At 38.8% G+C, this 16,883-nt stretch overlaps 1 protein-coding gene across 1 annotated transcript in view; it reads right to left on the bottom strand.

Moving 5' to 3' along the window:
• Nucleotides 1-16,883, bottom strand: part of LOC116629035 (thyroid adenoma-associated protein homolog) — a gene marked incomplete at both ends in the record, with an annotated part of 69,252 nt that overhangs the window by 37,293 nt on the left and 15,076 nt on the right. The window contains 5 exons of the mRNA XM_032399322.1: nucleotides 739-897; nucleotides 4,065-4,201; nucleotides 4,465-4,600; nucleotides 8,711-8,924; nucleotides 12,985-13,136. Coding sequence (XP_032255213.1) covers nucleotides 739-897; nucleotides 4,065-4,201; nucleotides 4,465-4,600; nucleotides 8,711-8,924; nucleotides 12,985-13,136 — 798 coding nt within the window. The remainder of the gene's footprint in view (nucleotides 1-738; nucleotides 898-4,064; nucleotides 4,202-4,464; nucleotides 4,601-8,710; nucleotides 8,925-12,984; nucleotides 13,137-16,883) is intronic.

Raw genomic sequence — 16,883 nt, 5'->3', positions numbered from 1 at the left:
TCAATGAAGAACTTTAATTCCGTTTTTTTGTTGTTCTCTTTTTTTTTTTAAGGTAAAATGTAAACACTGAATTGAAATTTTAATTAAGGCTTTAAGTTGTTTTTAATTCAAATTTACCTCTATATTGCTAGAAACTATTACAATAAGCATATACTTAGATGTTATGTTGTGTAATTAAAAAAAAAAAATCACAGAGAAATTTTTATAAGACAATATCTCCATCTAGTGGAGAATGCAGAATATGTAATAGGTCACTAAGATTACTGCTGATGACTTTTTATAGAATTACAGAAAATGATAAAATAACAACTAATGAGAAAACAAGCAGTAGAACACAACTTCTGGAGGCTTGATACAACAGAGCAGCTCACACTTCACTGAGTAATAAGGTTGATTTCTCTTAAAAGGCTGCTTGACTGTAAGGACTCTCACTGCACACAGTGAACCACATCACTAGGAGAAGCCGACTGCGGCCCAAACCCAAGTTGACCGAGCACCACCTGGCTGCCAAGACAGGTGTTAGCACTCAAAGCTTTCCGTTGTAGCACCTTATATACCGCACTGGGGTGCACCATTTACACATTCCCCAAAATAAATCACTGATAAGCTCAAAGACTTTATTTTCTAGAAATGTTCTGCAAACATCTGCACCCTGATTTACTATATAAAAAACATTTTGTACATTATGTCACTGAAACACCAATTACAATACTACAATGTTGATTTTATACATGCTACCTTTGATCTCTGCTGAAGCACCAATATTTGGCACACTGGCATTCAAGTCCTCCAAATCAAAGGTATCACGTTCTTTGAGTATTTTGGCTTGAGTGAAGTAATCATTAGTATCTCGTGGTTGAATCTCACTCAGAATCGTCTGTAAGCGGCTTGCTGACTCTGAGGGAGAGAGAAGGGAGTGCATAAATCACAGTTCTGCAGCCCATGCGATTTCCCTTGGGAGTATTTGCCCTCAATTTTGTAATTTTTTTTTTTTTTGGAGAGAGAGCTCGCCAAGCAGGGGTGGGAGGGGGAAGGAGCAGAGGGAGAGGGAGAGAGAGAATCTTAAGCAGGCTCCATGCTCAGCGGGGAGCCCCACATAGGGCTTGATCTCAGGACCCTGAGATCATGACATGACCCAAAATCAGGAGTCCTACGCTTTACTGACTGAGCCACCCAGGTGCCCCGAATTTTATAATTTTTAATACTTGATAATCAGCTCTATTAGAAGGGACTCATGGGGTAGATAATGTGAAAATTACTTATTAAGGTCTTCATGACACTTGAGCGTGCTTTTAAAATATGGCCAAAATTTTAAATTGGTTGAAGACAGTACAAAACAATACAACAGAAACTCTCCGCAAGACAAAGACCATCATTTCATTTACATTGCTTTTCTTTCTTTTACATTGCTTTTCTTAGTGTTATCTAAGAATCTCAAATATGGTGCTCAATCATGTGAAAAAAGAGCACTAAACTTCAGGTAATTTGGTTTTAAGAGGTAAGAAACCACCACAACAAAAACAATCTTTAATACAATATTGTATTGTCAACTGTACTTAAAAATAAAGAAAAAAATCTTCCATAGCTCAGGAATATGATAAAGGCTTTGTATTTGACTGTGAAATGCATTAGGTAATATACTGCTTTCTAAGTATGATTTACAGCCCTAGTATTGTATTGAACTTCATTTTTATTCCTTAAGCACTCAATGGATTAGGAAATGTAAGCTCCACGAATGCAACACTTTGTTCACTGCTGAGTCACCAGCACCTACAACAGAAACCTGGCTCATGGCAGAGGTTCAGTAACATGGGCTAAGGGAATGAACAGATGATGAGGGAATGAAGAGCTAGGCAGGCTCAGATACTTTAAGAAAAAAAATAAGTAACAACAGCCAGTCACCTGAAACCAATTAACAAATCAAAGAACAGGTATTTTATATACCTATTGGATACACTTACATTTTTTTTAAAGATTTTATTTATTTCTTTGTCAGAGAGAGAGACAACATGCACAAGCAGGGGGAGCGGCAGGCAGAGAAAGGAGCAGGCTCCTAGCTGAGCAAGGAGCCCGACACAGGACTTGATCCCAGGACTCCATGATCATGACCCGAGCCGAAGGCAGATGCTCAACCAATTGAGCCACCCAGGTGTCCCTAGATACACTTACATTACATTTTAGGTCTTATAGGAGATACAAAGACCCAAAGGGCTATCAGGATGATTCAACCAACATCTTATGTTCACTTGTGGCTTCCATGAAATATTGCCAAAACAAATTTTGACAGCCATGAAAAAGTAACACTGGTTCCAAATAGAAACCATGGAAAGACTAAGAAAAAAAGGATGATCAGAATAAAATTTTACCCATTCCTTTTTATGGCTTTCAGAGGAAATGTTTTCAAGGAATTCAGAATGCACGGTAGATAATGTAGGACAGAAACAGGAATAATAGAGACAACCCGAGGAAAAAAGAAAAGGCAAAATCAAGGAAAAGTCTGTGGGCCACAGACTGTTCTTGAGACCAATGGACATTTTAAAACTTAATAACAAACAGAATTTTAGCATACACTATAGGCCCCACCCACCACAGGTGACAAATATTCAAGATTTCTCATCCAGAATATACTGGTACTTGCCTGATCCAAATACTAGCTTTAAGATTGGATGTTTCTTATTCCCACGTATTGTTTAAGTAGGAAAACTAAAACATCAAATTTTGGTATACCAGCCAAAATAAACAAATAACTGTGTCTTACTCATGAACCATCACCAATCTGCCAATTCATTTTTAGTAAAGAACAAAACCTAACATTTTCTATGCAAACACAAAACACCAAGTTACTTTAATTGGGTATTTATGATATGCTCAGTGTGTTTTTAATACAAGCCTCTCATTTGCACTCCTCAAATGCATTCACAAACTTTATTTCAACATCAAATGTATACCGTTCACAGCCAATCCCTTCTGGCTGCTACAGTACGGGTATATATATGCCCCCTGCAGTGTCCCACACACTGGGTTTAGTTCCTATCTTTTCTGGAATTGCTCATTCGTTGATTTATTCATTATAACAAATATTTATTGTATACCTATTTCTACCAGGCACTTGCTAAGGACAACGGAGGAAAATATCAATAAAATCCCTCTTAAATCACAACAACTCCATGAAGAACACTTTGGGAAGAAAAAGAGACAAGACTGGCAAGGTTGCAGGAGCCCAACTATTAGAGGACCTAGTCTGAGGTCACTCAAGTATTTTAAACAAATGGGGTGGGGCAGAGCACAGGAGTTAAGTAGAGATTATGCATAACATGATGAATTATATGAGTAGAAAATATTGCTGTGGATACAGTATAAAAAGAAAATGGAAGGAGCCAAGAGTAGATGGGGGGAAACCAAATGGGAGGGCCCTAGAATTACACAAACAAGAGAGATAAAAGCCTGGGGTAAGGTAAGAAGATGACAGATAAAAAGAAAACAGATTTGAAAGATATTTAAGGGGTACCACTGAAAGAACATGAGGACAGGCAAGATGTAAGGAACAGAAGAGAGATGTCAAGCACTCCTAGGCTCTTGACTTGCACAAACAGATCTTTGGTAGGGCCATTTGCAAAGACACAGGAGTTGGTAGGGGAAAGGCAGATGAAAGTTCATGAGTTCAATGGGGCATTTTGAGTATCTCCTCCCATTTTTTGTTTTAATTAAATTCCCGATTCCTAATAAGCTGCCATCTCTGACTAAACCGCACCTCCCTGATTTATATTGCTCACTCTCCCAGCCCCAGCGGCTACCTGGTAGGTGATGCTCTGAAATGACAGTATTAGAAAATCCAATTTACCCCAGAGGAGGAAGTACCTTGCTCATCACCTGGTTTATTTATTTGTTTTGGTTATTTTTTAAGAATTAAAGACATTACTACAGTGGCAGAAATATCACTAATCATAATAAATAGCTTCTTGACCCACCTACTTAGCTTCTATATCTTCCCAAAGAAATGATTTGGCGGGGAGAGGCGTAATGAGCAAAAAATATAGGAATTCTAGCTTTTTTCATTTGCTGACCTGAATCAGTGTCCATTGGGATGAGGCCTTCTGGGGAGGAGCTCTGAATGACTGGAGACACCACAGCAGAAAGCCTGTAAGACATCAAAAGGAGCTTCTCTACCACAGGTCTCCATTCACTCACCAACCGTAGGCTGCTGCAACAAGGACAGTACGGAAATTTATACTAAAAGCAAAATTCAAAAATTTTAAATGGAAATTATTACATAAAAGGTTGAATCTGCTTCAAAATTGTGCGATCTATGAAATATTTAAGATATAAAAATATGTGTACATAGGTACATTTTAAAATCTAAGTTTTAATTATCTTTAAGGCAATATATTCCTTTCCCAGGACACATTGCAGTAAGGCTTTAAAGCTCAGAAACGCATGCTCAGGAGACATCTGTGGTACACGTACTTTAGAGATAACCTCTGCAAAGCGCCCGTTATACAGTGAACTCGCCCATACAGTGGAAATGATGCTGCTGCCTGAAGGAGAGAATTTTCAGCCTGAGATACTTCTTCCTCAAGATTTTCCAACAAGCATTTGATAACTAGAAAAAGCAAACAAAAAACCAAAGTAATGCCAGCTTAAAAACACATTTATAAATTTGTGAATAGCTAAGCAGTCCCCACAAAAAAACATCCAACTCAACTAAACTTTGTTAGAGGTTTTATATTAAAAAAGAGATTTTTCAAAGTTATCCAGCCTGCTATACACTTCCAGTCAAGAAGGCAGAACTGTGTCTTTCCCTAACTTCCTGGATCCATTTTCAGCATTCACTCTGAATCGTTGCTCCTAGACATCCTCTATCTGGGGAATCAGACCTCAGGCCCATGTGCCATGTGCTATTTGAACAGTTGTTGTTTTGTGGTTTTTTTAAATAATGGCTTTATTGAGATATAGTTCACATACCACACAATTTATACATTTAAAGTATGTAAGTCAATGGTTTTTAGCATATTCATAGATATATGCAATCATCACTACATAGATATATGCAATCATCACTACAGTGAATTTTAGAACATTTTAATCCACCCCCCCCAAAAAACCCTTACCCATTATCAGTCACTCCCCTCCCTGTACCTCTCACCTTCCCCAGCCCTAAGCAAAAACATCTATTTTCTATAGATTTGCCTATTCTGGACATACATAAACAGAATCATAAAATTCGTGGCTTCTTTCACTTAGCACAGTGTTTTCAAAGTTCATCCATGTTGTAGCATGCATCACTATTTCATTCCTTTTTATGGCTGAATAACAGTCCACTGTATGAACATACCACATTTTATTTATCCATTTATCAGTTAATGGACATGGGAGTTATTTCCATGTTTTGGCTATTAAGTATAATTCTGCTGTAAACATTCACATATAAGTTTTTGTTTGGGCATACTTTTCATTTCTCTTAATATATGCCGAGTATAGACTAAATGTTCATGTCCTTCCCAAAATTCCTATTTGAAGCCCCAAGCCCCATATTTGAAAATGGAGTCTTTAGGAAGAAATTAGGTTTAGATGAGGTTGTGAGAGTGGGACTCCCCCCCGCCCAACGATAGAATTAGAGTCCTTATAAGAAGAGGAGGAGAGACCAGAACTGGCTTCCTCTCCTCCATGTGAGCAGAGCAAGAAGGGTGCTACCTGAAGCCAGGGAAAGGGTTCTCACCAGGAACTGAAATTGCTCCCACCTTAATCTGGAACTTCCCAGCCTCCAGAACTGTGAGAGAGAGATGTTTGTTGTTTAAGCTGCCCAGGTGATGGTATCTTGTTACAGCAGCCTGAGTGTGGAACTGTAGGATCATATGGTAACGCCATGTTTAACTTTCCAGGTAACTGCCAGACTGTTTTCCAGTGTAGCTGCACCGTTTTACATTCCTGCCAGCAGTGTGTGAGGGCTTTGCTTTTTCCACATCCCCTCAACACCGGTTATTATCTATTTTCTTGTTTATAGCCACCCTACTGGGTGTGAAGTGCTTCCTCATTGTAATTTGGATTTGCATTTCCCTACTGGCTAATATGCTAAGCATCTTTTCATGTGATTATTTTTCACATTTATCTTTTAGGAGAAATGTCTATTCAGATTCTTTGTCCATTTTTAAATTTGGTTATATCCTTTTACTCGGGAGTTGTAAAAATTCTTTATATATTCTAGATATAAGTCCCTTATCAGATAAAGGAGTCGCAAATATGTTTCCCATTCTACAGGTTGTCTTTTCACTTTCTTAATGACATCCTTGACACACATGTTTCAAATTTTCATTAAGTCCAATTTATCTATTTTTTCTTTGCTTGTGCTGTGGGTGTCAGATCTAAGAAACCACTACCTAATCTAAGATCACAAAGATTTACACTCATGTTTTCTTCTAAGAGTTTTATTGTTTTTAGCTTTTGCATTTAGGTCTTTGATCCATTTTAAACTAATTTTTGTATATGGTATGAAGAAGTGGGTTCAACTTCATTCTTTTGCAGGTAACTATCCAGTTATCCCAGCATAGTCGATGTCACCTCTCACCACTCAAGAGTTATAGTTTAAATTTTAGAACTGTGCAACATAACCAGTAAATTATTAACATTTAAAATATACAAAGAAGTCCTAAAAATCAATAGGAAAAAGACAAACAGCCCTACAGAAAACTAAACAAAGAACATGAACAGGCATTTCACAGAAGGGGAGAAGTGAATTGCTTATAAACATGTAAAAAGATGCTCGATTACATTAACAACAAGAAAAATGCAAGATGAAACCACAAGATAGCCACTTCATATTCTGTAAACCTTTAAAATCTGACAATAGCAAGTTATAGTGATGATGTAATACACCACAACTCTCAAAATTTATAATTTGGCATCATCTAGTTAAGTTGAAGATGCACATACTTTATGACTAGGCTATCCTACTTTTTTGTTTACCAAAACTCTTGGACACGTCCATTAGAAGAGATATATACAAGAATGTTCACATCAGCATTATTTATTTAGAAAAAAGAAGTCCCTCAACAGGAGAAGGTATTAATAAAATGCAGTAAATTCGTAGAATACATATGGTACTATTTATATAAAATTCAAAATCATGTAAAAGAAAGTAATATATTGTTTAATGATATATACATGGGTGGTAAAATCTTGGTAAAAATAAGATGAAAGACTGACATAAACCATATGAGAGTAATTATATGGCAGGGGGAGGGAGCTAGGATAGAAGAGAAGCTTTAAAGGTATGGGTGTTATTATACTTCTTAAGTTGGGTGTTATAACCTAGCTTGGGAATAAAATTTGTGACATTTTTATACTATTACTATTTAAATCCTATATCTATATTTAAATTATTTTTGTATGCTTGAAATATCTCATGGAGTTTTTAAATGACTTGAATTTGAAAGCCTGTACATGAACAGTTTACCCCAAATGCAAACCTCTTCCTGTCACGTATCAGGGTCTCCTTTTGAGCCCAGCCCTGAAGCAACTAGAGTGGACAAGTGCCATCTTCCATGGCACTTGTCCCCTCCTTATCCCCATTTCTACCAGAACTACCCATGGCCTCCTAATTTTCTCCCATTATTAGTTCTCTTTCTCGGGGCATTTTTTACCATCTTGGAGAGAACAGTTTTTAACACTCTTCCTACATCTGACCTCTCTCTCTTTTTTTTTTTAAATAAAAATCCTTATCTGTCCTTATTTATAATACAACTCCAAAGTGAATATTTACCAGCACAAAATTAAGCACATGAATCCCCAAGAAATACTTGCTGGAAATTACTAGACCTAAACCAACCAACTAGGTTTTAGAACTGGCTATATGGGAAGAGTAAAAGGCAGGGGTGTGACAGTCAGTTAAAACATAAATCTGATAGACAAAGGAACTCTGCTCTTTATAGAAATAGCAAAGATGATCTAGCTATAGTCATAGTAAAATTTCTGCCCCCCCCAAAAGTACATTTTTGGTAGAGAAAGACGTCCTATTTTTTTTTTTTAAGATTTTATTTATTTATTTGTCAGAGAGAGAGAGAAGTAGAGAGAGAGCACAAACAAGGGGGAGCAGCAAACAGAGGGAGAAGAAGGCTCCCTGCTGAGCAAGGAGCCGATGCGGGACTCGATCCCAGGACCCTGGAATCATGACCCGAGCTGAAGGCAAACATTTAACCAACTGAGCCACCCAAGTGTCCCAAGACGTCCTATTTAAATAAGAGCTTTATTAATGTACATTTGTATAATCTACTTATTTAACATGAACCCTCTGTTTAGAAACAGTGTTATAGCTGAGTAAACTATTTACTTGCAATTCACAGAGAAATTCACAGTATTCTTCTATGCTAGTAAACTCTTCAATTAAAAAAAAAAACACAAAATAGGGGCGCCTGGGTAGCTCAGTTGGTTAAGCGTCTGCCTTTGGCTCAGGTCAGGATCCCAGGGTCCTGAGATTGAGCCCCAAGTCGGGCTCCTTGCTCAGCAGGTAGCCTGCTTCTCCCTCTCCCTCTGCCACTCCCCCTGCTTGTACTCTCAATCTCTCTCGCTCACTCTCAAATAAATAAAAATCTTTAAAAAAATTTAAAAAACACAAAATAAATGTTTAACCACTAGCTATGCTAACTAAATGAATAGCGAGAGAGTAAGACACTGGTTTGGATAAGCAACAGCAAAAGGTCATTTATCCAATACAAACCCATTAATGTGTTCCTCTCCACCACAATAGCAGACTTATCTCCATCTCCACATGAAGCTTGCTGAGTTTGTAAGGAGGCAGACAGAGATGAGGGCAGGGCATCCTGCCAGATTAAGAAGTTCAACAGGTAGGAAGCTGTCACACAGTCGTATGGTTTAGTGCTTGAGCTGAGCTCCAGTGCTGCTTGGAATAAGGCTTGCAGTTTCTCTGAATCCTAGAATAAAGCACAGACTCAGTAACTGTCACTGAAACATTTCTTTAATTTGAAGGAATTTATTTATTTATTTATTTTTTTAAAGATCTTATTTATTTATTTGACAGAGAGAGACAGAGCAAGAGAGGGAACACAAGCAGCGGGAGTGGGAGAGGGAGAAACAGGCTTCCCGCTGAGCAGGGAGCCCGATGCGGGGCTCGATCCCAGGACCCTGGGATCATGACCTGAGCTGAAGGAAGCCGCTTAACGACTGAGCCACCCAGGTGCCCCTAATTTGAAGGAATTTAAAAACAGAGCCTGACACATAACTGAAACTTGATATAAACATTACTTCAATTCCCTTTTTCCCAGAATACAGGTTAGACTTTATTATAGTAATTACTGATTATCATTATTACTCAGCTCTAGTGATGAGGATCTTGGAAATAATGTCAATTGGGAAATTCGACATTGATAAAGTTTTTTTTTTTCAGTACCTCTTTCTCCAGCAGAAGTATGCTTTTTCCTGTAGAAATTCTGCTATGACTATGGCCAGACCATCTTTCTTATGTCCACATGGACCAGAGTTTTTTTGTACATTGAAGTCTCTTTTACCTGGGCAGCATACTACTGCACTTCCCCCATCCCCCTCTCCATTCAGCGAATTCAATGGAAAAAAATACAAATTCACACAAAAGTACAAATCCACCAGGCTATTCCTGGTAAAGATCCATGTATATGTGCAGAAAATAAAGTGATCATATCAGCCTCAGAAATTCTGCATCAGAGCTCCCACACCTGTATGTCATAGAAACATCCACTCACATGCATGTCCTAAAGAAGACAGAACAAAGGACAGTTCACTGCAACAAGTATGGAAAGGCCCTGGGCTGAGGTCAAGAGACATGGGTCTTCGTCCCAACTCCATGGTTGGCAAATTACATGTTCAATACACTGGGTCTCAGGGTTTCACTGCTCAATAGTATTAATTCTACTAGGATTACTCCATAATTATCAAATACAAGGGGAAAATCATTATAAGCTTAATTTTTTTAAATTTTTAAAAAAGATTTTATTTATTTATTTGACAGAGAGAGCGCCAGCACAAGTAGGGGGAGGGGCAGGCAAAGGCAGAGGGAGAAGCAGGTTCCCCACTGAGCAGGGAGCCGATGCTGAATTCAATCCCAGGACCCTGGGATCATGACCTGAGCTGAAGGCAGACACTTAATGACTGAGCCACCCAGGCGCCCCATAAGCTTAATTTTTAATTTGGCTATAGGTACACCAATATTTAAATCTATTAATTTCCAATAGATATCAAACATACTGATTCAAGGGGCACGTGGGTGGCTCAGTCATTAAGCATCTGCCTTCGGCTCAGGTCATGATCCCAGGGTCCTGGGATCGAGCCCCATGTTGGGCTCCCTGCTCAGTGGAAAGCCTGCTTCTCCCTCTCCCACTCCCCCTGCTTGTGTTCCTGCTCTCGCTATCTCTCTGTCAAATAAATAAATAAAACCTTTAAAAAAAAATACTGATTCAAATACCAATTTCTTTCAGTTTAAATTCTTTGCCATTTGATATGTTTAATTTTCTGTGACCTAAAAAAGACAGTGGCCAAAAGCTCAAATCGAAATCAATATTAGAAAGAACCAATTAAGCATCTAAGCCATTTTTTTGGTAACTGACAGTTAAGTCCCTGAACTGCTTAACTGACAATTAGTAAGAAACACAATAAATAGCCTTTGGAGTCTAAAATAGCTTTGTTCTGGGGCACCTGGGTGGCTCAGTCAGTTAAGCATCTGCCTTCAGCTCAGGTTATGATCCCAGGGTCCTGGGATCAAGCCCCACGTTGGGCTCCCTGCTCAGTGGGGAGTCTCCTTCTCGCTCTCCCTCTGCTGCTCCCCCTGCTTGTGCTCTCTCACTCGCTTGCTCTCTCTCAAATAAATAAATAAAATCTTAAAAATAAATAAATAAATAAATAAATATCTTTCTTCGATCATCTGAGGTCAGTAAAAATATAATATAAAGACCTTGGATATGTAGCTCCACAAGAAAAAAGGGCAACAGACAATGTGAGTAATAAAGTCATATACTACAAAGATATGTCATCAAAAATATATATACACAGGGGCACCTGGGTGGCTCAGATGGGTAAGCGTCTGCCTTGAGCTCAGGTCATGATCCCAGGGTCCTGGGATTGAGCCCCACATCAGACTCCTGGCTCAGTGGGGAGCCTGCGTCTCCCTCTCCCTCTGCCTCTTCCCCTGCTCATGCTCTCTCTCTATATATATCTCTGTGTCTCAAATGAATAAATAAAATCTTTAAAAATAAAATAAAAAATATATATATACACAGGTCCTTATATTAGTTAAGATTCAAAAACGTTTTAAAGTTATCTCAAAGGACCAAGTCTTTCATATAGGTGCTATAATATACCCCCGCCCCGAGATATTCTCAAAATATTTGCCAGGAATGAGTCACAGTTATATATATGATACAAGGCTTCAGTGTGATGAATGGTAAGGGGCAAGGAGGATGGGAAGGTGGGAGAGAAGAAAGGAAGAGAAAGCATCTCCTTTAAAAACTCTGTATTTTACAAAAGTTAGAAGCCTAAGCACCAAAAGAAGCTTTTGCTTACCAAGGCATGTGAAAGACCACAAAGATAAATGGGCACTGGAGAACAACTCCTAATATGGACCCAAGTTAGAAAAGATCCTGCAATGCCATCTGGAAGCCATGGAAACAGACACCTTGTGCTCTCTGACATGTGCTCCTACAGAATCCCACTGTGGGGTGCCTGGGTGGCTCAGTGGGTTAAGTGTCTGCCTTTGGCTCCGGTCATGATCCTGGGGTCCTGGGATCAAGCCCGGCATTGGGCTTCCCGCTCAGTGGGGAACCTGCTTCTCCCTCTCCCTCTACCCCTCCCCCGCTGCTCTCATGCTCTTTCTCTAATAAATAAATAAATAAAATCTTAAAAAAAAAAAGGAGGGGCGCCTGGGTGGCTCAGTCGTTAAGCGGCTTCCTTCAGCTCAGGTCATGATCTCAGGGTCCTGGGATCGAGCCCCACATCGGGCTCCCTGCTCCACGGGGAAGCCTGCTTCTCCCTCTCCCACTCCCCCTGCTTGTGTTCCCTCTCTCACTGTGCCTGCCTCTGTCAAATAAATAAATAAAATCTTTAAAAAAAAAAAAAAAAAAGAAAGGAATCCCACTGCATCTACAAGCTATCCTGCCCTAAACAGAGCCTAACAGCCAGAGAAAGAATAGACCATGGCTCAGCGGCAGCCCCTGTAGGTGCCTTCGGCCTCTATACAGCTCTAACAGAAAGCCACAGCAAAGCTCTGGAACAGTAAACCCACAGCTGCTGGTGACCTCACAGCCCCAGAACATACCTCAAGGGCAGAGCCAAGCACTTCGGCTAGTGGGTCCCCTGCAGACCCACCCCCATGCTGTGTCCACACTCCCGAGCCCACCTTTGCTTCCCACCCCGTGGTTGGCAGTGCCCGCCGTCAGGAAGAGAGTGGGGGCTGGGGATGGGGTAGAAGGCCGGGGGAGAAAACTGCTGTTAACCTCAAGTACTCTGAGTTTCAGTCTCAGTTTAGCTATTGCTTGTTGGAAGATCAGAAACACGTTCTCTGCCTCACTTACACTCGGCTTCCCAGTCAACTTAGCAAGGATGTTATTTCAAAAAACGCAAGTTACTGTAAGTGATGTGTTTTGACAGAATATTAACATGTCCACGGGAACTGGGGAGACCGCAGTTAACTGAAATCTACCAATACTCTTGTGAGCAATAAAACCTACTGCTTCTCACACCTTCCTTTTTATCAAAACAATAAAAGAAGCAAAGCTCATGGATTTGGAGTTTTTTTTCTCTTATATTTCCTCCTTCCACACCATCCATCCCTACCTCCTCCAACCTACCACCCTGCAAGAGTAGAAGTATTAATGATAACTGAAACAGTCAGAAGATGTAAGAAGGCAGATGCAAAAAGCCTGCACAATCCTGCTTTATTTGCTGCTAAAATAGAAAGTTTTCAGGCATATACATACATTCGCATTTACAAAGAAAAAGTCCAAATACCTGAAACTGTACAACTGTTTTTGGTAACTTCGTTAGAAGATCAAATGCTAAAATCTTCACTTCTTCAAAAGTGCTGGTAAAACATTCCATTAGTGTTTGGAAACGACCTACATCAATATCATGACTCAGCTGATACACTGTTTGGACTTGACCTAAAAATAGAAAAAGATTTAAAAGTGAATACAAGACGGGGCACCTGGCTGGCTCAGTTGATAGAGCATGTGACTCTTGATCTCAGACTCGTGAGTTCAAGACCCACATTGGGTGTGGAGCCTACTTAAAATAATTAATAAAAGAAAAGGGAAATCAACATGTTGAAGTTATCTGACCAAATTTATAGAAAATTGGTGCAAAGATTCACACTTCACAGTTTACCCACATTAGCAAAACAGAATAATTTTTCCTTATTTCCTAAAATGATAAAATATTAAAGATCCCCAAATAAAAAGTACTTCTTAAAATTTTGTTTAAAATCACTTCATTCTCTTTCAAAAGGTTATATTGTATATAAAAGATTCCTAAGTTAGCTTTCAAATAAAATGAAATAAATTTAGGAATATGTCTTTTAAAATATCTTTGTAAAATGCCTTAACCTAGAATCCAAAGTCCTACCATGTCTTAGTTAAACCGACACAGAATAATCGATATGATGATATATCCTAATAGAATTACTGGACATCAAAGATAAAGGAGGATTCTTCTGGCTATTCAGGCACAAAGCTCAATTCATCTCCAAAATGGGAAAACATTAAGCTGGCTTTACTCTTTGCCTTAGCAACATGTAGTGCTAGAAGACAGTGGAGCAACATCCTCAGGGAAAGGTATGGTGAAAAATTATACATCAAAATCCTACTCTAGGGGCACCTGGGCGGCTCAGTCGGTTAAGCATCCAACTCTTGATTTGGCTCAGGTCATGATCTCAATGTCGTGAGACCCAGCCCTGCGTTGGGATCCACGCTCAGGGGGGAGGCTGCTTGAGGATTCTCTCTCTCCCTCTGCCCCTTTGCCCCCCATGCCCTCTCTGTCTCTCTCGAATAGTAAATAAATAAATCTTTAAAAAATCCTACTCCATCAAGTACAATGTCAATAGCAGCATTTTTTTTTTTTTTAAGTTTTTTTTTTTTTAATTTATTTATTTGACAGAGACACAGAGAGAGAGGGAACACAAGCCGGGGGAGTGGTAGAGGGAGAAGCAGGCCTTCCGCGGAGCAGGGTGCCTGATGCAGGGCTCGATCCCAGGACGCTGGGATCGTGACCTGAGCCGAAGGCAGACGCTTAACGACTGAGCCACCCAGGCGCCCCAATATCAGCATTTTTGAATGTGTGAGAAATTAAGAACTCTATTTCCCCAAAAACTCTTCTCAAAATGAAGATGAATTTCAGCCAATGAAGAAATGAACAGAAAAACTATCACAAAAGAATGATGGTAGTCACCAAATCCATTTAACTCCGAGATTAAGACTAAACAATTATGGCAATAATGGGTTTCACAGCAGAATGTGAAGAACATTTAACAACATTTAACAAATTAACCACTCTGATAACACCTGAAAACATGCCTATGCTAATTTGAAGAATGATGTTCAACACGATATGCATTTATTTAATCTTAACTCACAAGTTAGTGCAACCTGTGAAATTCCTAGAGCAAGTAAATGGAGTTTTTGTCACTTCATTCACACCTCTGCTTAAATTTACTTCTTTTCCAACTCAGATGCTTCTAATTCCTTTTTCTTGCCTTACTGCTCCGGCTAAAGTTTTCAGTATACAATGGTGATCAGGAGTGGTCAAAGTGAGCTTCTGTGTCTTGTTCCTGATCACAGAGGAAAGACTTTCAGTCTTTTACCATTGAGTTTGGTGTCAGGTGTGCGTTCTTCATGAATGTCCCTTATCCTATTGAGGAAGCTCCCTTCTATTCCTAGTTTCTTGAGTGTTTATTTATCATATCAGGATGCTGAATTTTGTCAATAGCTTTTCTGCATCAATTGAGATTATCATGGGTTTTTTTCCCTTCATTTTAATGTGGTGTATTACATTGACTATTTTTTTCTTACATTGAACACCCTTGCATTCCTGGGATAAATTCCACTTGGTCATGGGTATAATACTTTTAATATGGTTTTGGATTTGGTTTGCTTGTATTGTGTTGAGAATTTTTGCATTTATGTTCATAAGGGATACTGGCCTATAGTTTTCTTTTCTTGTGGTAGCTTTGTCTGGCTTTGGTACCAGGGTGATGCTGGCTTCACAGAATGAGTTTGGAAATGTTCCCTCCTGTCCAATTTTTTAGAAGACTTTGTTAATATTAATTCTTTAAACGTTCAGTAGAATTCACCAGTGAAGCCACTCCCTCTGGACTTTCCTTTGCTGAGAGGCTTTTGATTACTGACCCCCACCTCTTATTTGCTACAGATAACAAATTTTCTATTTGTTAAGTCAGTAATTTGTATGTTTCTAGGAATCTGTCCATTTCATTTAAGTTACCTAATTCATTGAAAATACAATCCTTTTTATTTCTGTAAGGTCAGTAGAAATGTCCCTGCTTGTATTTCTGATCTTAGTTATTTGCACCTTCTTTTGTTTTATTCTTAGTATAGCTAAAATTTTGTTGACCTTTTAGAAAAACCAACTTTTGTTTTCGTTGATTTCTCTATAATGTTTTCCTATTCCCCATTTCGTTTATCTCTGTTCTAATCTTTATTTCCTTCCTTCTGCTAGATTTGGGTTAGGTTTGCTCTTCTTTTTCTCATTCTTTGAGGTGTAAAGTAACTTACTGATTTGAGATCTTTTCTCTTTTTTAATTAGGGATTTACAGCTCTAAAGCTCCCTTTGAGCACTGCTTTTGCTTCATCCCATAAGTTCTGGTAAGTTATGCTCTTGTTTTCATTCCTCTCAAAGTATTTTCTAATTTCCTTTGTGATTTCTTCTTTGACCCACTGCTTGTTTAGGAGCTCTGCTCAAATCTGAAATCCTCTCTGACACCACTGTATGAAACAGCTCCCCATCCTCCTAGACACTCTATATTCCCCCCACTTTCCTTCCTGAAATATTTTTTTCATAATACTTATCTCCATCTGATATTCTATGTATTACTTGTTAATTTATTGTCTGTCTCCCTTCACTAAAATATCTAAGCTCAAAAATAGGAAGCATTTTGTTTTGTACACTGCATATCCTTAGCTGCTTGACATATAATAAGCATTAAATAAACATTTGCTGGGCAAACCCTTTTAATAAAATTGTGGAATCCAATTTTTCACCATGAATACTGTGACATTTATTCTAAGTGAAAAAGGTACATGTGGCTTATTCTTCTTGAATTAGGATATACTTGAGGAAAGGCAGAAACCATTTTGACTAATCCCAAACCAGAGTCCTTCAAAAAATAACATAAAAACCCATATTCTAGTTCTTGAGATAAAAGGTAAAGAATGAATTTATGTTTTCCATCCTGTAATTCATGGTCATGCCTCTTTAGCCTCCTTTAAAGTTCATGGCTAAAGGGGTGCCTGGGTGGCTCAGTTGGTTAAGTGTCCAACTCTTGATTTCAGCTCAGGTCATGATCTCAGGGTCATGAGATCCAGTCCTGCATCAGGCTCTGCTCTGGGCATGGAGCCTGCTTAAGATTCTCTCTCTCTTTCTCTCTCTCTCTCTCCTTCTACCCCTTCCTACCCCCTCTCCCTCTCTAAAAATTAATAATAAATAAATAAATAAAGTTAATGGGTAAATGATGGCTTGCTCCATTTGCATTACCTCCCAGTTGTTTAATTAACATAATTACTGTGATATTAGTCACTGCCCAATTATATGCGACTCATTCATTAGGAAGATGACTCAGGTTATTTACTTTTTAAAATACACTTAGATATATTAAACTACTCTCTCAATTAAAAAATTAC

The sequence above is a fragment of the Phoca vitulina genome, unplaced genomic scaffold (assembly GCF_004348235.1).
Source record: "Phoca vitulina isolate PV1807 unplaced genomic scaffold, GSC_HSeal_1.0 scaffold204, whole genome shotgun sequence".
Lineage (NCBI taxonomy): Eukaryota > Metazoa > Chordata > Mammalia > Carnivora > Phocidae > Phoca > Phoca vitulina.
This window is presented reverse-complemented; position numbering and strand designations above follow the sequence as displayed.